We start from the raw sequence: 24,598 nt of genomic DNA on the forward strand, positions 1-24,598 counted from the left end.
ACTTTTAGCCATAACTGCCTCTTCATGCGTAGGAGAGCTATTACAGTCTGGAGGGAAAAAACAGTTGATGCAAATTTTTTTCTATTTTTTTCCCCTTAGTCCTTCATATCTGCTTTCTCCTTGCTGGTAACTTTGTTAACATAAAACAATTATAATTGAATTATTTTAAAAACAAATTAAAATAACATTTTAATGTGGAAAAGACTGTTTTTACTTTGTTTAAAATACTTCATGGCTTTATTACTATATTTATCATGTTACCTCCAAAAAAACATGGACACTGTGAAAGGGAGGTTAGAAAAAGATTATATTTATATTGAAATATATGCACTTCTTGGTTTTAGCACATCTTCATTGCCGCCTCTAGACTGGCCTTTACCCATACAATATGGGCAATGTGAACTGAAAATAGAAGTACAACCAAAAACTCATCACAGAGCACATTATGAAACAGAAGGCAGCAGAGGAGCAGTAAAAGCATCTACTGGTGGACACCCTGTAGTGAAGGTAAGAGATGCTAATGTGTGTCTTTTCTGTGAATCACATTTTCCCCTGCTGTAATGGTATGTGGGACTGGCCTTGGGAGGCAGGATGAAGACTCTGCAGTGGTCTTTCTCCTGCCTCCAAAGCCATCCCCAAATATCATTATACCTACATGTTCTTGGTTATAATAAAAATAATTGTCTGCAGGAATGAACAGTTTGGATAGAATTGTGTCAGAACTGTGAGGAGTGCTGGCTTATTATATGTGAGCAGGTAGCTATTTCTGTAATTGGACTTCATTTAAAATAACTTCATTTTCTAGGAACATCACCAGATCTCCTTATTTGTTGCTGACAGTTTCAGAAGCTATGGTCTAAAGTTTACTTATAATTTATGGCTTGCTTGGAAATGACAAGAAATTTGAAGACAACACTAAGCTGGAGTCATTCTTGAACACAGTAATGCACTTGCTATGAATGAAAACCAAAATTCTGATTTGTGTGTATTTGGTTATTGTTATTTTGCGTAGGCATTAGCAGACTTGTATTATCACAGTCAGTCAATGCAAATGGTGGTTGTTTCCAGGAACAAGTGCACTTATATTACTGTGACACTTTCCCTTGTTCTAACATGTGAAAGGGAAAGGGAAAGATAGTATGTTATAGTCTGCACTCATTTAGCAAAGTAGGGTGCAAATTTCTTGACAAGCAGTTGCCCTTCTACCTTTGTGCTGCATAAGCAGGAGGTTGAATATTTTTTCATAATGCTTAAGTAAGACATTAGGTATAAACTAGAGCGTAAAGCACATGTTCCCTTGATCGTAAAATGAGGTAAGTAGGTGAATACCAAACAAATACTTAGTTTGCATGTGCTAAACATTAACATGGTATGTAATATTCAGGCAAGCATTAAAATAGTCAGTGATTACAGACAGTATTTTTGTACACAGTGCATAGTTTGGGTGTAGGCATGGCTTTTAGGCATACTGCACTGAATTTGTGAGGTTTAATACATAATCCAGTACAACTTTACAGTACTGGGAAGTAAGTTCAGTTCTGTTCACTGGAGTTTATTCCTTTATATATGAGCCTGGGACTCAGTGTAGATTGTGGTCAAATCTGAGCTACCTTGTTATGTAATAATTGAAAAAAAATAGAAAATGAAATGCTTCTTTTATTAGAGTATTAAAATTTTAATATATGAAAAATGATTTATCTTGGATCTTGACAATAAATTCTCTTTTAGCATGAGGATGTTAGTGCTTCATACTTAACATTGTCCATTTAAATTAAATCATTATTTAAATATCATATTGCTCAAAGCATTTTTTGCTGAACCTTTATCATTATTTTTTTGGAGAAATTTGCAATAAATGATTATTAAAGTTTGCAGTTGGACTGCAGTATTTTCAGTCTGAAGACTCACATAAAGGCCAACATTTATGTGTTGTATTGTAGGAGATTGAGCCTAAGGTTGGGGTCAAATGCATCATCGATTAGGAATCTAAATCCTAAGTCCAGCCCCTCCCTTGAAGTTTGTTGACTTATCTGGCGCCAATTTGCCTTGACCATTAGTAGATCAGATTCTTGTTGTATAGGTAGTGTGAAATAAACTTGTAGTACTTTTGAACTCTATCGTGGTTCCTGATTTCTTGACAAATATCTTTCAAATAAAAATATTAGGAAGACCAAGCTGAGCATGAACAATAGTTGTAATAAGAAAATAAGAAAAAGTGTTTCCTTGGCTATGTTACAAGGAAGATGATGTTTGAGGAAGATGATGCTTAAAGAAGATAATTTATGTCAACTGTGGCAAAGACAAGCTTTACCATCCTATAGGGTGATGTATACCCATTATAAGCAAAGAGATGATTTCATGCCTCTTAAAAGTTTGATTATACACTTAGGTACTAAAAGAGCTTTCAAATATTTTCTCAGAACCATTATCTATAATGCATGAGAAACATTGGAGAATAAGTTATATTTCCAACTTCAAAAATGGGATAAGTATGAATGTGGGACATTTTTTGAAAGCCTGCAAAAATGGCAGCATTTTAGAATAAAATATCAAGGTTCACGTGTGAATCATTGTATTGATTACAAGAATTAAAGCTTTCTTAGGAAAAAAATATATTTCAGGCCAGTTCTCCCTCTGATCTGAGATAATGAGAATGGCTTAAACATAGTTCCAGCAAAGCATTTAATAACCTCTGTTTTTTTAAATAAAAATGGCCTTATTGATCAGGGGTTAAGTTTGCTACAGTATTTGGCACAAATGGATTGTAAAGCAGCTGTAGTAAGCCAATGCTCATTTAATTGATCTCTGTCAATTGGCCCTATGCATTAAAATAAATAATGTGGCAGAGGATGTGGATGGGTTGCTTATCAAATGTACATACAACCCAGAGGCAGAAAGTCTTATCAACATTATTGAAAACAGACTCACATTTTTAAAGGCCTTTGAAGCTGGAGAAAAGGATTGCAACAAACAAAATAAAATTCAGCAGAGGAAAAAAAAAGATAAGTCTTATCTTTTTTTATTGGGTAAAATGTATTGGGCAAAATCTTAATGGATAGGTAGCTAATATGAATCATCATCATAATGTGGCTATTAGGATTGTTAACAAATTCTTTTTATAAAATAATTTTTCTTAAATCAGAGATTGATTGCAGTCACCCTTGTTTTGCAATTTTATTAGAATGTGCTCTTTCAATTTTACCAAACATTTGACCCATTCTGTCCAAGAACATAGCTGAAAGGTATTCAAAGATTTGTACTGAGGATTTCTGCTCCTTTTTTCTTTATCCTCCAACTTTAATGTCCAGCCTTTAAGGTTTTCTTATCATTCAAAAAAATAAAAACTCTTATTTTTCCATGAGACAATGTCTTCCAAATAATTCGAAACTATAATTTCAAATCCTTCTGGCCTCTTAATCCATTATTGATTTTCCAAAATCCACATATTGAGCACCCTTTTGCTGCATAGTAAAAAAAAATCATATATTTATATATATGTATATATAAATTTTAAAACCAAATTTACACCATCACCTTTTAAGGAGATGGAAACTCACCCAATGAACACAGTAATTAGTCCAAAGAGTCTTAATCTCTTCAATATGCAAAAAATAAACATTCAAAAAAGTGTTTCAGATGTAAGAGTCAATTAAGCTTAATGTCTGTAAAGGTTGCTTTGTGAATGTGACTTTGATGTGGTCTTGACTCTCAGCCACTCCTCCATTAATCAACTGACAGTGAAAACAGCAGTTTCTGTGATTACTCACAAGGAGCTGCTGTCCAGAGTCAGGTGGATGACCTTAAGGATCTCTCCTTTGTCCCCAAGAGATCGTGCCATCTGGGATCTAGTATCCAGTGGTGAGTCACCTTGCAAAAGCTGTCTTGATACCCAACAAAACCAGCAGAGCATAACCCACCCATGGCACTTACAGGAAGTCTTTCAAAATTGTTAGTAAATTCTGAAGCAGGATTAATAAAAAAATACAATTCTGCTCTGTATTGGTTAGTCATAGAAAACGGAAATGAAAAAGTGCCGGAAGGCATATTTTAGAAATTTGTAGGGTATAATAGTAGTATATTAAACAGTGAAATTGAAACGAACTCTATAAATATGAACTGCACAACAGAAACCTGTGCTTGGTGAGTTTTAAGTGGAGGAGCTGTTGCACAGGGGGCAGTCCCACTCTCTTGGCAGAAATAGACCTTAATATAGTGGCATGGGGAACTGTTACGGCTGGGATGTTTCCTGCTGCAGCGGATATTTAAACGTTTTGTCATATTCTTACCTAAATGTCAATGGAAATTCTCAGTCACGGTAGTCCCAAAGGTGCTTTTTCAAAAGGCAACTGGATTTTCTTTGTTTTTCCTTGAAGACACTTCGCTTCTCATCCAACGGAACTGAAGAAGCTTCTTGGATGAGAAGCAAAGCGTCTTCAAGGAAAAACAAAGAAAATCCAGTTGTCTCTTGAAAAAGCACCTTTGGGACATATTCTTAGTTCTTCACGTCTGCTGGGCTTCCTTCTTGACTGTTAGACTGTTGATCAGGCTCCTCAACCAGATTTCACATGTTGGGATAGACAAATCCCCTATCTTACCAAGATTCAAAGACTTATCAATTACCCTCGCCTGGTTTGACCTGCCTACTGAGATGTTGACGGGTGTGGCCGCTGTGTGTTACAGGTACACGGAGCCCTAGGTGAGCTGAGTGTCAGGTGGGGACCAAAGGTGAACCAGCAGCTTTAAAAGGGGCACAGCAAGCCCCTTCACCAGTGGTGGCACCCCTCCCTTATATACCCCTGTCAATCTCCAAGAAAAAGAGTATGCAAAAATAAGCTTTAAGTCCCGTGAAAGTTTTGAAAATCTTTTGAAAGATTTCAGGTATTGATGGTAAAACTGGAAGCTAGTAAAAGATGGAAGATAGTAAAAGAAGGTTAGTTTGCTTATGACATTACTATATGACTATTTTCAAGCATGTGTGAAGACAGCATCTGTTCGAGACGGTGAGAAGAAAGTCATGATAATTCCCTGACACAAGGAAAAGGTAGCAAAAAAATAAATAAAAAGCAAACTCTTCTCGCAGATCAGTTTCTTTTGAGAGTCTGGGGAAAAAAAACATAAGATGTAACAGTGACCCAGATTTGAGAAGCACAGTGAACTTTAATATTGGGCAAATGTTAGGCAGGTTTGATTTTTACTGTTCAATAAATCCTTGAAAAATTTATGTCAGGGAGAAAGCTATTTTGCATTTGATCCTACCTTTTCTCCTGCCCCACATACACGTCGTTGGGATTTTCGATGGTTGGAATCTGTATGTATGGGATTAGAGTTTAGCCAGGAGAAACTTCCTGACAGTGAGAGCAATCAACCCCATGGAACAGAAGTTGCCTTCAGAAGTTGTGGGAGCTTCATCACTGGAGGCCTTCAAGAAGAGACTGGACTGCCATTTGTCAGAAATGGTGTAGGGTCTCCTGCTTGGGCGGGGGGTTGGACTAGGTGACCTATAAGGTCCCTTCCAACTCTGATTATCTGATCAGTTTGAAATACCTCACTGATAGCTAGGGAGTTTGCAAGAGAATTGATAGGGCGAGTCTGACGGAACTGTTTTATGTGCAACCCCAATGTTTAATATTAGCTTGCTTTTTTCCTGACTTGCCCTATATGTTTTCAAGATGATTATTTTTCTTTAACGCTGCCTTACACAGACAGTCCTCTACTTACAACAGTTCATTTGTTGATCATTTAAAGTTACAACAGCACTGGAAAAAATGACTTAATGACCATTTTTCACGACGGTTTGCAGCATCCTCATGGCCACGTGATCACAATTCAGACGCTTGGCAACTGACTCAGATTTATGACAGTTGCAGTATCCTGGGGTCATGTGATCCTCATTTGTGACTTTCTGAAAAGCAAAGTCAATGGGGAAACCAGATTCACTTAACAACCGGTTATTAATTTAACAACTGCAGTGATTCACTTAACAACTGTGGCAACAAAAGTCGTAAACTGGGCCAAACTCACTTAACAACTGTCTTGCTTAACAACAGACTTTTGGGTTCAACTGTGGTCGTAACTCGAGCACTACCTGTTTTTTGGTGGATTTTTATTTCTGCTTTTTCTTAAAAAAAGGTTTTAGAGCTTTTAGACTATTCATATAGATAAAACAATAAACCAGTGAAAACGGGCAATGAGAAAAGAGACTAATCAGGAGTGTAATTAAAGCATGCAATAAAAACATTAGTTTCTGTATTTATATTACTAAGCAAAACACATTGTAGGCAAGATTAATAAAATTCAGACCTCCAAGTTTTTCATAAAGACACAGAAGAAATACCCCAAACAGACAGATTTTCCCTTTATTGGTGAACAGTTGTAGAAATTGGTCTTTCTAGAATCTTCTTCCTCCGATACTTCCACCAAGAAATCCCAAGGTGCATTCTACAACATACCTACATTATTAGTTTTAAATAAGGATTCCAATCTTGTGACAATATACAGAAGAAAATTTCTACTTTAATATAAACTAGAAGAAAAAAGTAACTTTCCATCTAGAGTAGTCTAAAAAGAAAACACAATGAAAATAATCTTGAAGTTATTTAACACAGTGGCCCCCAACCTTTTGGTCACCGGGAACTGGTGTTATCAACACTTTCATTGGGTTTTTTTTTTGGGGGGGGGTGTCACTATCTCCATTATTTGTGTGTTTTAGATGAGTGTATGAAATGTTCTAGATATTCAGAAATGGAATTGGAATCCGGAACATTGATTAGCATTCGCTGATTATATTACAAACAAACAAACAAAACAAAACCGGCCCAGTGAAAGAAAGAAAGCGGTGGGCCTGGCTTTGCCGACTGCTTTTTACGTCAGATCAGAACACATGTTCTCATTTCTCTTATCCACAATTCCTTTGATCTCCGTGCTTGTAAACTGCAAACAAAAAGCAGCTCAAGATCAAAGAAGGGCAAATACAGACGGAAGGACAAATGAAAAGCAAACACTTTCTGCTTGCTGTGAAAGAAAACTCGCCTTTTAAAATGGGGATATTGTTGTTGCACTAATCTGTGGTATTCATAAATGTGAAGGATTGTGCCTCGGACTGCTGACAGGCACCCAATTCAGCCAAGGGGTTGGTTAATGCTCCATCAAAGAATGGAGTAAAATGTGTTAAAAGTCTTAATTGAAAGGAACCTAATGTGATTTTGGATGGTCACACCATTCTAAAATAGTCCTGTAGTCGTTGGAGCCAAACGTTTGACCTTGAAGTTAGTTGCAAGGCATTGGTTTCAGAGAAAGGTTGAAAATACGAAAAAGTGAATGGATGCTCCTTTCCCTAACCTCAGCCTTTTATTTCTGCATTGCATCCACGTTTAAGGAAAGCTACCTGTGACCAACACACTACCACAATTACAGGTGTTTCAGAGAGAGGCTATTGTAGCTTATCCTGTAGTGACCTTCTCTCCTTAGCCTTCCAGCTTTAGTTTAACTTGCGCATACGCTGACCTTTGCTATGGAAACGATACAGAAACACAAACAGCTTGGCAGAGTTTCGTCTGCAGAGCAATGGGTTGTGTGTCACAGTATATAGTTACTGGTGGAGGGTTTTTAGAGGTCAGTCATGAGATGGTGCTGTAACTTTTCATTATTTACAATATTCTGTATGATGCCTCGTGTGAAGAGTATGCGATTATATTTATGGAATAAAAATACGTCGCATATAAGCATGTCTATATTTGGGCAACTTGTAGGAACTGTAAATGTATTTTAAACACGTTTTGTTCCCTTTTGTAGCACAACCACTAGAGTGTAGTATCTGCATAAAGGACACAGACTGGCATTAATGCCAGCCATTTAATACAATATCCATTGGAAGGTTTATCAAGGTCTCTGCAGTGTTTTGTTTTGTTTTAAAAATGGAGCAAATATTCTGTTCAAAACATAACCGGAAGATTTTCCCCTGAACTGAGATATCTTTTAGCAGGGGAAATGGTTAAATAGAAAAGTGTCTTAAATCAGGCCTGAGAGATTCACTGTCTACCATGACTGGCAGTGACTTTTGAAAGGATCTCAGAATCTCAGGGGGGGAAAAGGGCTCCTGCAATTTGCTATCTATTGAGAATTAAAAGTCTGCAGGTCCCATTGGGTGGCATAAAAGGGCTGGTGATAGATTCATTTTTGCTTTGAAGTGTATTGGAAACTAGAAATTTATTCTGCATTTACTAGAAATACTTTGAAAATGTTCTGGATGATCAGTGTCATCTTCTGGCATAGGGATGAACAACCAGTGGCTTATAAACTGCATATAAATCCTTGACCCTTAGCCAAATTTCCTTGACCACTGATACCCCCCCCCTCTCCTCTCTCCCTCTCTCTCTCCTATCTCTCTCTCATCTACCTACCTAAAGAGTTTTTATTATGTTTGGTCTATTTGTTGGTTACCTTATTTTCTTCATTTGAATAAATTAATATGAGGAGATTTTAGGATCCAATCTGGGTCAGTCACTGGTCAGAGGTTTTGTCTTCTGATCTTTTGGACTCATGCTGGAGCCCATCTTCAACATGAACCAGATTGGATCATGCAACTTTATCCTGCTGGGACATGTATATTCGCCTTCCTTCATAAGGAGTTTTCAGTTCACTTTTCATCAATCATCATTTCCTTAGCTTTTTGTGATCTGATGGGTTTTTTTTTTTTTTTTGTGGATTGTGGGAGTCACAACTTGACCCCCAAGGAATATAAAAAATGTTTCTCCAATCGGAGTAATTTATGCTTGGTAGATTCACTTACCATAAACTAGTTGGTTGATCTTTCATATTGTATTTTCTTCACTGCCACCATTGCTAGCATTTATAGGGAAGGAAAAGGAAAGTATGGATGTTCTTGAGATGGGGAAGTTTCATTGAGAGATGGAATTACAGCAAACCAGTTAAAATGAGGGAAGGAACTAAGCTCATAAATATAACATGGAAAAATAAAACACCACATCTGTTAAGTTCTGGTGGATGATGGGAACATGACATTATTCATATAATATATAGCTGCTGTAATATATTTGGGAATGGAGGATAGCTTTGTTTGTAGTAGGAAGAAGACACACACTCTAAATTCCTGAAAAGCCAATAGGTTTTTTGCTGGTTCTGCTAATATCTAAGACAACATGTTCTTGATGGCTGACTACTAGTTGCTGATTTGTGATGTTGGACTTTCAGGACAATTTAGGGTAGAGCAGCAGCCCTCTTTGATCTTCTGGATCTTATACTGTAGCTAGGCTGATGCTCTCCGTCGGTTCTGATTTTATTTTGAACAGCTTTGAGATTTTGAGAGCCACTAGCTAGTCCAGGTTATCCCAATGAGTTTATAATTAAAGCTAATCAATCTGTGAAATTTCAATAACAGCCAGCATTGTCTGTTCCCACTAGCTTCAAATAATACAAAGTAGATTTTCTTTTTTAAATTCACAATTTATTGCTACCTACAAGTGCAGAGTGATTGCCTTTTATTATTATTATTATTTTTTAAAAGGCCAGTTTTTCTTATTTAGAGTTATTAGAAGTGAGAAGCATCTGATGCTGGGAGATATGATACCCATGGAGGGAAAGTAGGCTTGGTAGTGATCTTGGTTGCTATTAATTGAATAGAGATGCTTCTCGCCAAATACGGATATGATTGAGCTGGATAGGGAAGAAGGATTTTCCTTGGTAATAAGAGCTGAAACGAATTAAATTTAAATTGAATGTTGCAACTCAAAGTGGGACTTTTAATGATCTAAATGGTTTCCATGTGAGATTATACCTTGATGGTTTTGACTTTGACAGATATAATGTATTTTATTGCTGCTTACATTTACATCCACAGAGTTCTTGCTCTAATGCAGTAATACAGTTTCCCGTAAATAAAATTATAGCTTAAAACCACTGCTAAATTACGTTGGAACAGATCAGGAAGCAGTTAATCAAAAATCTTCAAAAGACTTGGCAAGCAAAGTCACCATGCTTCTGTTTAAGGGTGAGGCAATCTGGCACCCTCCAGCTGTTTTGGATTCCATCAGTCCCATTCATCATAGCCAATGGAAACAGAATGTGAGAGTTGTAGTTTCAAACAACTGGAAAGATACCCGTTCCTTGCCCCTTTCCACTTGAATAATTGGACTGCAAAACTAGACTGCCATTTCGGAAGCACCGAAGCGCTTCTGTGGTGAAAGAATCAGCCAGTGACATCACCATTGCTTGGGAGACTCCCAGGTGGGGGCTCCTTTCGTGTCTCTGTGAAGTTGCCCACCGAAGTGGTACCCATCCTTCTACTCGTGGTCACCCACTTTTGAACGGCTGGGCCGGCAGGAGCTGGAGTGAACGATGAGAGCTCGTCCCACCACAAGGCAGCAACTGGGTCTTGAGTCTGCCAGTCCTCAGCCCAACAAGCCTAACTACGTGAGCCACTGCATTCCCAGTGAACTGCAATAGGATGGACCCAGTAGGACTTGTCGAAAGGCTATCTCACAGCAAAGTCTTTTCTAGTGGAAGATAAGGCTCCTATTATAGTATTTGACTTTTTTAAAAAAAGAGTCTGTATGAAGGCTTTAGGTAACTTATTGGGGACCACATATCTAGGAGCAAAATCTTAAAATATTTGGGGATTCCAGTTAGTTACGATTTCTAAGATAACTGAATAGCAGAGTTGGAAGGGATGTTGGCAGGGATGTTGGCGGCCTTCTTATCAACCCCCTCTCTCCCCCCCACTTTTAAGCAGGAGACAAATGGTTGTCCAATCTCTTCTTAAAAACCTCCAGTGATGGAGCATCCAGAACTTCTGGAGGCAGACCATTCCACTGATTAATTGTTCTCACTGACAGGAAATATCTGTCTAATTCTAGGTTGGACCTAGGTAAAAAATCATCCCTTTGAATGAGGTCAGTAATTATTTTAGAAAAGGAAACTGTATAATAGTACATTATTTTTGTGATACAGTTTTAAAAGCCTAAGGACTGCCAAGTGCAATAAAGTGGATTGATTATATGATCTGCTGTTTTTAATTTTTATTATAGGCACATGCTTGTGAGCTGTTTTGGGGGGGAAACAGATTTTCATCTGTATCTGAAGTCATGTCTGTAGTTTTAACACTTTTACTCTGAAAGGCTAATTATTCCTTTTTAACAGGTTCTTTTTTTTGTTTATCAGCTCCTAGGTTACAACGAAAAACCTGTAAATCTTCAGATGTTTATTGGGACAGCAGATGATCGTTACTTACGGCCACATGCTTTTTACCAAGTACATAGAATCACAGGAAAAACTGTTGCCACAGCAAGTCAAGAAATAATCCTCGCCAGCACAAAGGTTTTGGAAATTCCTCTTTTACCTGAAAATAATATGACTGCCAGGTAGGTTCGAGAATTCTGCCAAGCTAATTCAATATGTTGTATCCCAGAATTCATAGGCTTTTGTGGGTTTCAGGATATGCTATATTTTTTTAAAAAAAATATTTATTATCCTATAAACTTCATATATATCAGCTTCCAAGGGCAGCTCATTGCAACTTCTGTTTGGGATGTGGTTCAGGTTTGAAGTGGACACATTAAGAAAACAAACCCCCCTGGCTGACATATGGAATGCAGGTGTCTCATGATGCAGTACAAATAAGATTATGCAGCTGCAGATGGTTTTTGTATCCTAGAATTAGTTGCTTTATATCGTGTACGGTAGATATATGTACATGCTCGTGTATTCACATACAGACTCACACACAGACACGTGCACAGGAACATACACAAAGATTATAACAGAAGGTCTTGGCTTTAGTTTGTGTTTGAGTATTTAGAACTATCTGAAACAATTTTTCAGTGACTTCAGACCCACTCATAACAACTCCTCTCTCTCTCTCTCTCTCTCTCTCTCTCTCTCTCTCTCTCTCTCACACACACACACACACACACACACACACACACACATTAATATTTGTCTGTAATCCTTGAACTAACGTTGATTCTTAAAAAATGTCAGGTCTGTTCCAAATATGGCAAAATGTATTTTGTCTGAGGTACTGAAATACTAACAATCAGCAAAGTAGGTTATAATGGATTTATTTCAAGGTAGCCTCGGTGTTTTCCCAACACACGTTTGGCTGTAGCATGTCTGTTCTTTCACCCTTTATTTTCCATTCCCACTTCTCTCTTCTGCCTCTTGTCTACACAAACATTGCTGTATTTGCAGGTGTTGTTAAAGTTATGTTTTGCTTGAATGAGGACGAGGGAGACGTCCTCATTTGCCTTCATTCATAAGAAGGAGAATGTGAAGTGAGAGGGTTTTATGACACTGCAAGCAATGCTTTGATGACTAGGAACATTGCACACCTGACACTGACTGACCCAGGAAGAGTCAGTCATGTTTTTCATTTAGATGTTTTCAAAAATGATACCTGGTAATCAGCTGTTGTAAGAAGTGATCAATTATTATTTTTTTTTGCTTGATGTGGTTTTCAGGAGAATTGCTTTGCAAACTTTACAGATGTTCTACAGTTAGTCAGTCATCTGTCACGATCCTTTCGGATCAAGTCCTTTTCACTTTTTCTCTGCCCATAGCCTTGTGCCATGTCTGATGAGCTCTAAGACTGAAAACCAAGCAGAATTATATGATTGCTTGTAGTGCCAGCAGCTTGCTGAGGGTTTTTATCACCCCCCACAGCTCCATGCCTGATTGCTGCACACAAAATAAATACTTTCTCACTTGTTCTAGTACAAAGGTCCAATGTCTAGCTTGCAGTCCAACACGATAAGGAGCTTTGGAGGCACAGTGGGTAGAATGTAGTGCTACAGGCTAACTCTGCCCGGCAAGGTGGAATTTGATCCCCACAGGTTCAAGGTCGACTCAGCCTTCCATCCTTCCGAGGTCTGTAAAATGAGGAGTCAGATTGTTGGGGGCAATATGCTGACTCTGGTAAACCTCCCAGATAGGGCTGTCAAGCGTGATGAAGCGGTATATATATATCTAAGTGGTTTTGCTCTTGTTATAAATGGGTGGTGCTCGTGTTTGCAGATATTCAGACAAGAAAAATGCACCTGTAATCAGATAACCCTCGGTTTATGTCTTCTGTTTTCTCCAGTATCGACTGTGCAGGTATTCTGAAACTCCGCAATTCAGACATAGAGCTTCGGAAGGGGGAGACGGATATTGGAAGAAAAAACACAAGAGTGAGGCTCGTGTTTCGTGTCCATATCCCACAGCCTAGTGGGAAGGTCTTGTCCCTTCAGGTTGCCTCTATACCTGTTGAATGCTGTAAGTTTGCTCATTTTGGGGTGTGGGAAATATTTATATCCATACATATTTCCCACACATGTCCATAAATATTTCAGGATTTAAGCTTGTACTTCATAAGAAATATTACATCGAGTTAGCTTTTTTACTTTCTGTCACTGGGATTTTTAGAAAGCTCCCTTTGCTTATTCTGATATATTCATCTGCGGACTTTGCTTCTGAGACTGGTAGTTTTGATCTCTTCTTTTTGTCAAATGCTACTAATCGTGAAACGCTTTATTTGTTGTAACTGGTAATGAATTGTTATGCCATTTCATTTAATATTTAGATGTCTTTTGTATTTTAGAGCTGATTGGAATTTGATAACTTTTATATTACTTTATCAGCAGCACATTATCAGCAGCTTTGATTAGAAGGAAAGGTTAGGATGTATGCTGAACAAAAATGTTGGAAAACAGTATGGAACTACTTTAGATCAAACCCCTTTACAAGATCAAAATGTGAATATGTGTGTTTGTGTGTAAGTCTTTCTAGAGCTTCTGAAGGCGTATAACTATAGTTCATTTTCTATAAAAATATACTTTTATTACACCAGTATTTATTGGGGTTTGTAGCAAATATCAGTAGCCAAAGTTACATATTATATTAAGCAAGTGATGACAATCAGCAAGCCTACGTTTGAGACCCGAGTGCTGCTGTGTAATGGGGTGAGTTCCCATCATTTGCTACAGCTCCTGCCCACCTAGCTGTTCGAAAGGAGCAAATGTGAACAGATAAATAAGTACCACGTCGGTGGGCTTATTAATGGGGACATGAAAGAAGCCCCCAACTGGGCAATGGTGACGTCACAGGTTAATTCTTTCAACCTGGAAGTGCCTCATTGCTTCCGACACACAATCATCAGCATTAAGTTATGCTTAGCATTGTTCGTAATTTCACAGTTAAATTTGATGGAGCATAATGATTTTCATGAATGGAGGCAAATATACATGTTCCAGGATAATGTTGCAGGATCCAATCTGGCTCGGTCACCGGGACCAGAGATTTTATCTTCTGAGCTTTCTGACTCGTGCTAGAGTCCCATCTTCTAAAGATTTTGAAAGAGTTTTGAAACTAACGGTACAGGGATATAAAAATGTTGCAACCAAGTTACTTACTGCACTCATAAGGCACCTTTTAGTCTAGGGTGTTTAGCAAATCCAACCTGTGCGGTTAGTTCATGTTGTGCCAAGCAATTTCGGAATTTGTTTTTTTTGAGTTAACAGATTAAACTGCAGTTCAACTAAACATAGGAAAATGTGTTGCCTGTGTGAAATAAAAACAGGGAAGGGCAGGGGACAAGAAATGATAAGAGTCACATGTGTGTAGGTTGTAATGCATTTTTTGTATTTCTCTCTCATAAAGCTCAGCGATCGGCTCAGGAACTTCCTCAGATAGAGAAATACAGCATCAGTAGTTGCTCCGTAAACGGAGGCCATGAAATGATTGTTACAGGCTGTAACTTCCTTCCAGAATCAAAAATTTTATTTCTGGAAAAGGGGCAAGGTAAGCCAACCTGTTTCAAGTAGCATAACAGTTCATAATTCTCAGTGCCTTAAATATCCATTTAAATAAAAACAAAGGATGTAAACTAGTATAATATACTTGTATATACAGCAGTATCTAGTGTTATGTTTTGCTCAGATTTTTTCTCTAGCTTCTGGTTTGATTCTGGTGGCCCATGAAACAGCCCAAATCATTCTATCTATTTCATGGTTCTGTTTGCATATATAGATTGACCATTTGAGTGCCTGCAACAGCAATTATCCTATGAATTATGCAAATATCTTCACCCAGAGCATCATTTTTCTCCCTTCTTAAAACTAATCATTCAAAAGTCACTTTATCCATAGTTCACTTTTCATTTGGAGTTAATTAGTCAAAGTTCAATTCTCTTTGGCCCTTTTATCTTTGAACAACATAGGTATTACTTGGCCAAATATTTAACATGTCTACAATGAATAAAGTCTTGAAAGTCAAATGAACACTATTAAGAGTTGTGCACTGTGTGTTTTGTATATATTTAATAATTGAATTACTTTAGAATGAGCTGATACCTGATCCGAAATGTTTGCCTTTGTAGATGGACGGCCCCAGTGGGAAGTGGAAGGCAAAATAATTAGAGATAGGAGTCAAGAGGTGAGATTTATTTTTTTAAAGTACTAAATTACTTTACTGATTTCTGTAAAGATCCTGGTGGAATATTAAACATAAAGTAGGCAGCTATTTTTTTCTTAGCATTTATGTCAAATGTGCAAAAATATTAGCAGAATTTGAGCCAGATTTATAGAGGAAGAAAGCAAAATCGGTGGGTGATGTAATATTAAATAGAAAAACTTAACCTTCAGTCTTGGGAGACTAGAAAGGGCAAAATGATGTGCAGAAAGCAGACACTAATAATGTTGGGATTGTGGGAAAGGAAAGAAGAGGAAGCTATAAATAATACAAGAAAGTTACAGCAGCTGCCAGATTTGATTCACAAACTAGGGAACCTAGAAGTAAATCTTTTTTTCAGTAATTGAAGTGCCAACTCTTTTTCCCCTTTCCCCATTGGTGTCTTCAGCACCGGTGGTTCAGATGTTAGCTTAGTAAGCTAACATTTTGGAAAATTACAATGATCAGAATATGTAAATATTCCAGCGTATGTAAATATTCCACGATGAAAGCATCGTCCTCCACTTAAGATGACTGCTTCATGAGGTATCCTCTCCCTGCCTTTTGAAGTAGGGCCCACATGCAGAAAACTCAAATAGCCTGCCACTCATTTTTAGGAAAAGTGGCTTGTAGAAAGGTGTCCCCACTGAGAATTTCAAGGAGCCGAGATTCTCAGGGGTCATATATTTCCTAAGAATGATTTAAAAAATGTGCTTCAGGAAATACAGCATGTAATTTATGAGGTCTAATGAAGACGATGAAAAAAAAAAAGCCTTCCGAGACACACCTGGTCTTTTTCTACTATTTTATTCATTTTTTTTAACACAGGCTGCGCTCATCCTGGAAGTTCCCCCATATCACAACAAAGCAATTACGGCGGCCGTCCATGTCCAGTTCTATGTTTGCAATGGCAAAAGGAAAAAAAGCCAGGCTCAGCGTTTTACATATACTCCAGGTACTGATTATGGGCAAAGAAATCAGGCGTGAGAATGGCCTTTTCTTTCAAATGTCTCTAGTCCTTTGCCCTGATTCTGAGATATGTTATTTATTTTACATAGAAAATTAGGTATGAATTGGAGAGAAAAAAATTAATGAGGAATTTTTCAATGATTTTCCTAGAACGTTTTTAATTTAGCATCAATTGACCTGTTTTTTTAAGGCACTAGAGTAGAAACCAGGAGACCGTGAATTCTAGTTCTGCCTTAGGCATGAAAGCTGGCTGGGTGATTTCTCAGAGAACTGTTGTAGTGGAGAAAATAGAAGGAGGAAGGAGTATTATGTATGTTGCTTTCTTGAGTTGCTTATAAAATAAATTAATAAAGATAGGATAAAAAAAACTTTAAAAAAGTATTTCTGTTTACTATCAAGTTTCTAACTAGGACTGCAAATGAGGAAAAATGAAGCTATGCATATTAAATTCTAATACTTATTCTGAGTGAATAAATTATTGTTTGAATGTTAGAAACAAGAAAAGTCTTCAGCTAGCATGGAGTTGAAGGTCTTTGCTGCATTATTTGATCCATCATAAGCTAGGATAGCCTATGTATTGTGGTTCTCTTATGAACCATGTCAGAAAATGAACATTCAGGACTGATGAACAGTCATAGGTCCCAAACTGTTTTTGAATGAGACTCCATTCAAACTTGAAATTCTCAACTCTAGAATTTTATTCTTTTTTTAATTTTTTTTTATTATTACTGCAGTTACAAAATGGCACTTTATTGGCAGCAAATCACAAAATGTTTCTAGAATTTTATTCTTTAATTCCTATTGCTATAATGAGAAAACCCTTATCTGCATTATCTCAGAATAACCAAGTGTATTTCATATCATACTTTTAAAGTATGTTATGGTTAACTGCATTTTCCATGCATATTCACTGCCATTCATGTACATGCTAGTTTTGATGTGGGGTAGGACAGCTTTTTATTCGATTTAGTTCTGATGTTTATCATTTCATCTGTGAATTTTCGCTGATCCTTGTTTTCTTGTTACACAGTTGTATTGAAACAAGAGAACAGAGATGAAATGGATTTGTCTTCGGTTCCATCGTTGTCCCTGACTCACTGTAAAGGACTTTCTGCTGTGCAAACCCAGTTGCCTTCACCTGATCCAGGGCTTTCACACGATAGTTTACTTCCTCCTTCCTCCAGGAACCTTGTCTGTCCCATACAGCCGCCGCCCTTCACACCCATGGTATCCTCAACAGTAACTCAGTTGTCACACATACAAGGTAGAAACATTAGTCCAGGAGAAGAGCATCCTGTCCTGTCTTCAGCTGTGGTCCATCCGTCTTTTCAGGTCACAGCAGCATCTTCTGTGGGGCCTTCCTATCAGTCTATGCAACCCAATGTTATGTTTAATGGACAGTCTGGTCTTCCCATGGACCCTGCCTCTTCTAGTCAAGGATATGAGGCAATGTCATTTCAGCAAGATGCACCTGTACCTCCACTGATAAACCTCAGCTGCCAGTCTCTGCCACCAATCCCATATCATTCTTCGAGTTCAGGTTCAGTGTCAACTTCCGTTGCAACAGGAGGACATACTTCAGCACACCTAGCTCAATCGAGGCACTCCTCTCCTCATTTGCAATCCATGCAATACCATTGTCCAGATCCTCAGCAAAGTCCTGTCTCTCCTGCCGTGACTCAGTCCCTTGGGCACCCTTCCACCCAGTTGCAGCCAATGTCTTATCCTTCAAATCCAGGTAATTCCTCATCATCACCATCCCCCAAATCTTCTCATTCTTTAGTCCATTCACCACGATCTGGGCCATCTTCACCACAGTTGCAACCTATACCTTACCATCTTTCTAGCTCGGGATCTGCCTCATCTCCTCCTCCAGCCTCTGTCAGTCAGTCTGGGCAACAGTCCTCCCCACAGGAGCATAACCCAGGTTTGGGAGGAATGGCTACAGCTTCATCTTTGATGCATCATAACATATGTGACACATCTCCATTTCCATCAGAAGGGTCAACTGTTAATATTAAGCCTGAACCAGAAGATCAAGAGTTAAATTTTCAGACAATGGGATTGCAAGACATCACGTTAGATGATGGTAAGTGATGCTACGTAAGGAGAATATGGTTAAATAGCTTATCTTTATTCCTAGATTTTCACGGGGACAGGTATGCAGGTCTTGGCGTGTTGGTGTCTTTTCCCATGTAAGATTGAGAGCATCTTGGCAACGTTTCGACAAGGTCCCACCTGCCATCTTCAGGCTGGTGCTTTCAGCTTTGTGCTTGTGCGAGCAAAGCACAAGCACAAAGCAAAGCACCAGCCTGAAGATGGCGAGTGGGACCTCGTCGAAACGTTGCCAAGATGCTCTCAATCTTACACGGAAAAGACCCGAACATGCCAAGACCTGCATATATTCCTAGACTTTCATGGGTACAGGTATGCAGGTCTTGGTGTGTTCGGGTCTTTTCCCATATAAGACCCGAACACGCCAAGACATCTATACACACATACATACATACATACATACATACATACATGTTAAGCCTGAATTCCCCAACAGTGTTAAGGAAAACAAACTAAACAGAATGTGTAGCGTAGTCAGATAGGCAGACAGGTAAATGTGTGAGATAAGTTTGTATTTTAGTTAACACACAGTAAAAATACAGATACGCTTGTGCTATCAAAATATAGTTTATTCCATTAGGAATTATAGCATAGTCAAAGTAAACGGTCCATTAGTCATGTATCATTTCAGTCAGTCCAGTCGGGATACTCAATTTGCAAAATCCGTGTTGAATAGCCAATGTCAGTTCACTTACAATAAATCAGTCGTATATCTCTTCTCTCCGTTGAGAAATCAACACTCCTTTCTCTCCTCCGTTCCAGTAAGGAAAACGCAGTCATCAATCCATCCAGTAATTAGGGATCATTAAGCCAGAGAGAGAGCTGCAATGACTTGCTTCTTTATGGTGCTTTCAACCACACCCTTAATTACATTCTTGTAGTTAAAGTTACACACACTTTAACCAACAAACCATGATAACTTATTTATTATTTTTACCCAAACCAGTTAGGGTAAACAATGTTATCCTAACAATACATACACACACACAGTTTTCACAGGTACTTACATGTATGGTATTCAGCTTTGTTCGGGTATTTTCCCACGTCATTGTAGTTGTGCTTTTAAAGTTGTAGCAATGTTTAGGCAGAATCTCATCTGCCATCATCAGGCTTCTGTATTGTGTTCGTCTGTGAGTCAGACTTTCACAGCCGTTTCTGTTTTAAATTTGGTGCTAGCCTACTGCTGTGCCAGAATGGTTTTTTCTTCATCTGATTGGTTGGGAGTCTTGGTCTGTGTTTATTGGTCTTGGAGTTTGCTGTGTTCTGGTGGAATCATCTCTTCTTTTCATGACTCCACCAGACTGTCAAGAGATGACTCCACCAGACTGTCAATAATCTGGAAGCCTGCACTCTCAAACAAAAAGATCTCCACACCACAAGCCAGGCAAACACCTGGGCACAAACAGACTCCCCCTGATACCTCCAGCTCAAACACACCCCAACCAGGAACCCAGATGAAACCTAGCTTCCTAATAAATGATAGCCGTCCATTTACTCGGAGCCAAGCTGCACCAAAAGCCTCCAATGCAGGAAACACAATGTTGCCAGCCAATCAAGACAAAATAAGCTACAAAACAGACAGAAGATATTAGAAACACCAGTCAAGCAGAACACAGCAAACTCCAAGACCAATACACACAGACCAAGACTCCCAACCAATGGGGATGAAGAAAAAACCATTCTGGCACAGCAGTAGGCTAGCACCAAATTTAAAACAGAAATGGCTGTGAAAGTCTGACTCACAGACAAACACAATACAGAAGCCTGATAATGGCAGATGAGATTCTGCCGAAACGTCGCTACAACTTTAAAAGCAACTATAATGACGTGGGAAAATACCCGAACAAAGCTGAATGCCATACATGTAAGTACCCGTGAAAACTTAAGAAAAAACACACACATAGATAGATAGATAGATAGATAGATGTCATATTTTCCAGATCATTGTAATATCTCGTTCATCTGGGAATTAGAATACTTGAACATTATGTGATGATAGGGATATCCTTCCTCAGTTAAAATTTGGTGCACATCAGACTTTTATAAAAAATATCTTTTAGAATGGTTATATTTTGTTTATTACTTTTAGTACAATAAGTATATCCAAATCGTTCAAATATATTTATCTTCTTTCTCTTACTCTTTCTCAATGCCCAACTTTCATAGCCATATGTTATCATTATTGGAAAGACCATTGGTTATTTCATGGAATGTTCACAATCTTTCCTAGATTTCTCCTTGCCCAAACTCAGTTAGAAATGAAGAAGCTTCTTGGATGAGAATCGAAACACCTTAAAAGAAAAAATCAGAAAGTCCAGTTGCCTTTAAAATAAAAGCACCTTTGGTTCAACTATTCAGCTAATATCAACGAAATAGCAAGAGTTCAGGAAGAGCAATCCCAGATATATTCATTCAGTGGCCAATCTGTGATGGATATTGGTGATTTGGACTATTAGTTATGCCCATTACATCCATTCCCAGTCATTTGTGAATGAGCATCTCATATTTTGTGAATGTGAAGAATATAAATATGAAGACTGAGAAAGATTGGGCAAGGACTTTCATGTAGGGTGCTTTATGAATTAGTTGTCAAATAGCATGTTCCTATGGCTATTTAGGAATATCTTAAAGTTGCCAAGTTTCAGAAACATTGATTTATAGTATTTTTGACAGGTGTTCTGTGTGTGCCTGTGCTGTTGTTTCTTCTTTGGGACCTGGTGATCCAGTGATCTTCTGATGATTACCTAGAGCAGGGGTGTCCAACCTTGGCAACTTTAAGACTTGTGGACTTCAACTCCCAGAGTTCCTCAGCCAGCTTTGCTGGCTGAGGAACTCTGGGAGTTGAAGTCCACAAGTCTTAAAGTTGCCAAGGTTGGACACCCTGACCTAGAGTGATTGAAGTCAGTGGTGGGATTCAGCCAGTTCGCACCAGTTCGGGAGAACCAGTTGTTAACTTTCTGAGCAATTTGGTGAACTGGTTGTTGGAAGAACTCATTAGGGCAGCGAAACGATTGTTACATTATTTGAATCCCACCACTGGTTGAAGTCCTTGTTTACTATGCCTGAAGAAGTAATTTCCTAGGGGAAAAAATCCCATTCCAAAGCTAGTTCAAAGTGCTGTGTCTGGTTCACTTAAAAAATACGTTTAACCACCGGCAAGCTTTCTGCTTCATGTCATAGTCATAGGTCCTGGTTAGAAACCATAGCATGGGGTTCATCCTCACATGGCAAGGCAAAATCAAACAATTTAACTCATTGTGTCTTACAGTGTTATGATAGGAATGAGAAGAAATGTCACAGTCCAGGTTCTGCACAATACAAGAAGTGTTAACGCAGAATATGAATGTAGTATGACGCCTTCATAGTCTCTGTTTGGGTAACTGATTAAAATCCCCCATTGCTGCTGTTGTGGTTTGGTTCAACGCTCCACTTAAATCATTTGTTTAAAAAAAAAGGACCATTTGTGTTTTTTTATTTGTACATGATTACAGTTTCATCATTTTTAGCATTTTCCTCCCATCTTTCCCTGATTTCTTTTATCAGATTTCTGGGTAAGATGTGTGCACTTTTTATATACCCTCCCCTTCTTTTCTGTTTGGCTTAGCAGAAAAGAAGATAGTATTTAGGGGGAAATGGGATCATGCATGCATCTTTTTAAAATAAACCTTCCAGTTCTGAAAATCCTCCTCCAGCTTGAGCCATACCCGTCTAATTATATTTTCTTCTCAAAATAAGCTTCTATATCTGACTGGTACTTATTCATGTCTTGTTACTATATATTTACAGTGCCATTTAAGTTTCCCTGCTATATTAATTAGCAAGATATTAGACTTCAAAACCACAGCCCTGCCTTCTCCTTTCTCCTAACTGGTTGGGGACAAGAAGCTGAGCAGCAAACTGGAATAGCTCTTGATTTGTCTTTCTCTCGGGCAAGGTCACACTCACCAGGCTTTTTGCCAACCATGTTTTTCTGGATTTGTGAGACACACTGCAGCGTTAAAATGAAAAAAAGCTCTCCAGTTTGGCAACAGAGTCACAGTTCAAATGTTTCCTGAGATAGTTCATTTCTAGTGGAGGAACTATTTATAAGCCCTGTTTCTCTTTGGGATTTAAAAATGTACATAATTTATAAAGACCAAAGTGGATGCATGACTAAGAAGGCGTGGAGTTTTCAGGATGCCTTCAATGAAAGTGGACGTTAAAAATGCAGTTGAGGCTTTATCTTCACATGATTAGTTTTATAACACTTACTTCCCCCCTCCCCCATTCTTCTTGCAAGAGAAAACTAAAACCAACTGAAGACATGTCAGTGTGGTGTTAAAAGAACCCCCCTGAAATCAGTCCAGTTGAATATTTTGCAGTAAATAGCGTGTTGTATAATATAGTAATATTGATTCAAATTCAGATTAGCAGCAGTCTTTCACATTTGGGTTGCAACTTCATAGGGATAGTTGTGAAGAGAGAGAGAAAAATTAATATTGGTATCGGATGGAGACATCAACAACGTGTCATAAACCCCAAACAAAGACACTTAATCCCAGAAGAATATATCATGTGATCCGTTATGTACAGTGGAGCTCCCGAAAGCTCATCACTGATACCAAACTCTGCCCAAAACACATTAACACCTCAAGTATTCAAGGGTGTGGAAATAGAATAAATTTCAAGGCAGCATAACCTACAAGTAGAATTCAGGAATCCCATCGAATAGATTAGCTCTTCATGTATCCGGCTGTCTCTGGGCATATTTAGTTTTTTTATCAAAAGACTTTTTTGAGTGGATGACATTTCAGGCTTTAACCCTGTACCACTTTGCATCTTCCTATCTTTGCATTCTGTGGGCAATTAGGTTTCTGTACGGACAAGCCTTTGTTGAGTGAGTTCAGTTTAGGAATTACCACCAGCAATAGCGTTTAGACTTGTATACCGCTTCACAGGGCTTTCCAGCCCTCTCTAAGCCATTTACAGAGTCAGCCTCTTGCCCTTCCAACAATCTAGGCCCTCCTTTTACCCACCTCAAAAGAATGGAAAGCTGAGTCAACCTTGAGCCGGTCAGGATCGAACTCTGAGCAGTGGGGAGAGTTAGCCTGAAGTACTGCATTCAATTCTGCATTCTGAATGCTCACTTTAGAGCAATATAGCAATAGCAAGAGCCCTTAGACTTATATACTGCTTTATAGTGCTTTACAGCCCTCTCTAAGCGGTTTACAGAGTCAGCCTCTTGCCCCCAATAATCTGGGTCCTCCTTTTACCCACCTTGGAAGGATGGAAGGCTGAGTCAACCTGGAGCCTGGTTGAGATTTGAACTGCCAAATTGCAGGGGCAGCCGGCAGTCAGCAGAAGTAGCCTGCAGTACTGCACTCTAACCACTGCTCCACAGAGGCTCCTTCCCTTATTAATTGTTCTCACTATTAGGAAGTTTCTCCTTAGTTCTACAGTTGTTTCTGTCCTTGATTAGTTTCCACTCACTGCTTCTTGTCCTGCCTTCAGATGTTCTGGAGAATAAGTTGACCCAGAGTAATACGTTCGTGTAAAGTCATTAATTTCTTTGACATGTCACTTGAAGCGCTCTTGGCAGGGCATACTTAAGGGTAGTACGGTTTCTCTTTGGAATCAATTTCTGAATTACAGCTCTCCATTAATTGTTGCATGCTGGAAAAGAGCTGTTCCTGCTTGGTCTCCAGTGTGCTGGGTGCCTGCCCAGGGAACCAGTGACATCATTCCAATATTGGAATTCAATTTCTTACAGTTTTGCGTAGCTTGTTGACACAAAGAAGAGGCGGGGGGTGGGTGGGGTCAACTTATTCTCCAGAACATCTGAAGGCAGGACAAGAAGCAGTGAATGGAAACTAACCAAGGACAGAAGCAGCCTAGAAGCGAGGATAAATTTCCTAATAGTGAGAACAATTAACCAGTGGAACAGCTTGCCTCCAGAAGTTGTGGATGCTCCATCACTGGAGGTTTTTAAGGAGAGGCTGGACTGCCTCCTGTCTGAAAGGGTGCAGGGTCTCCTGCTTGAGCAGGGGGTTGGACTAGATGATGTCCAAGGTCCCTCCCAACTGTTATTCTGTAAAGT

The 24,598-nt window shown here is 38.7% G+C and overlaps 1 protein-coding gene across 3 annotated transcripts in view; it reads left to right on the forward strand.

Moving 5' to 3' along the window:
* NFATC3 (nuclear factor of activated T cells 3) overlaps positions 1-24,598 on the forward strand; it is a 48,317-nt gene that overhangs the window by 20,344 nt on the left and 3,375 nt on the right. Inside the window, exons 3-10 of one of the 3 annotated variants that reach the window (XR_015750650.1) lie at positions 345-507; positions 11,176-11,375; positions 13,094-13,266; positions 14,650-14,790; positions 15,368-15,423; positions 16,267-16,393; positions 17,438-18,145; positions 18,255-18,496. Coding sequence is in view for 2 of the 3 variants with exons in the window: in XM_087971651.1 (XP_087827777.1) it covers positions 345-507; positions 11,176-11,375; positions 13,094-13,266; positions 14,650-14,790; positions 15,368-15,423; positions 16,267-16,393; positions 17,438-18,496 (1,919 nt within the window). In the remaining variant the exon portion in view is untranslated. Of the gene's footprint in view, positions 1-344; positions 508-11,175; positions 11,376-13,093; positions 13,267-14,649; positions 14,791-15,367; positions 15,424-16,266; positions 16,394-17,437; positions 18,497-24,598 lie in introns of all 3 variants that reach the window. The other 2 variants (XM_087971651.1, XM_087971652.1) reach the window with 2 other exon arrangements.

This window comes from Notechis scutatus, chromosome 9, assembly GCF_049901735.1.
Source record: "Notechis scutatus isolate UNSWTSFEM ecotype Mainland chromosome 9, rNotScu1.2, whole genome shotgun sequence".
Taxonomy (NCBI): domain Eukaryota; kingdom Metazoa; phylum Chordata; class Lepidosauria; order Squamata; family Elapidae; genus Notechis; species Notechis scutatus.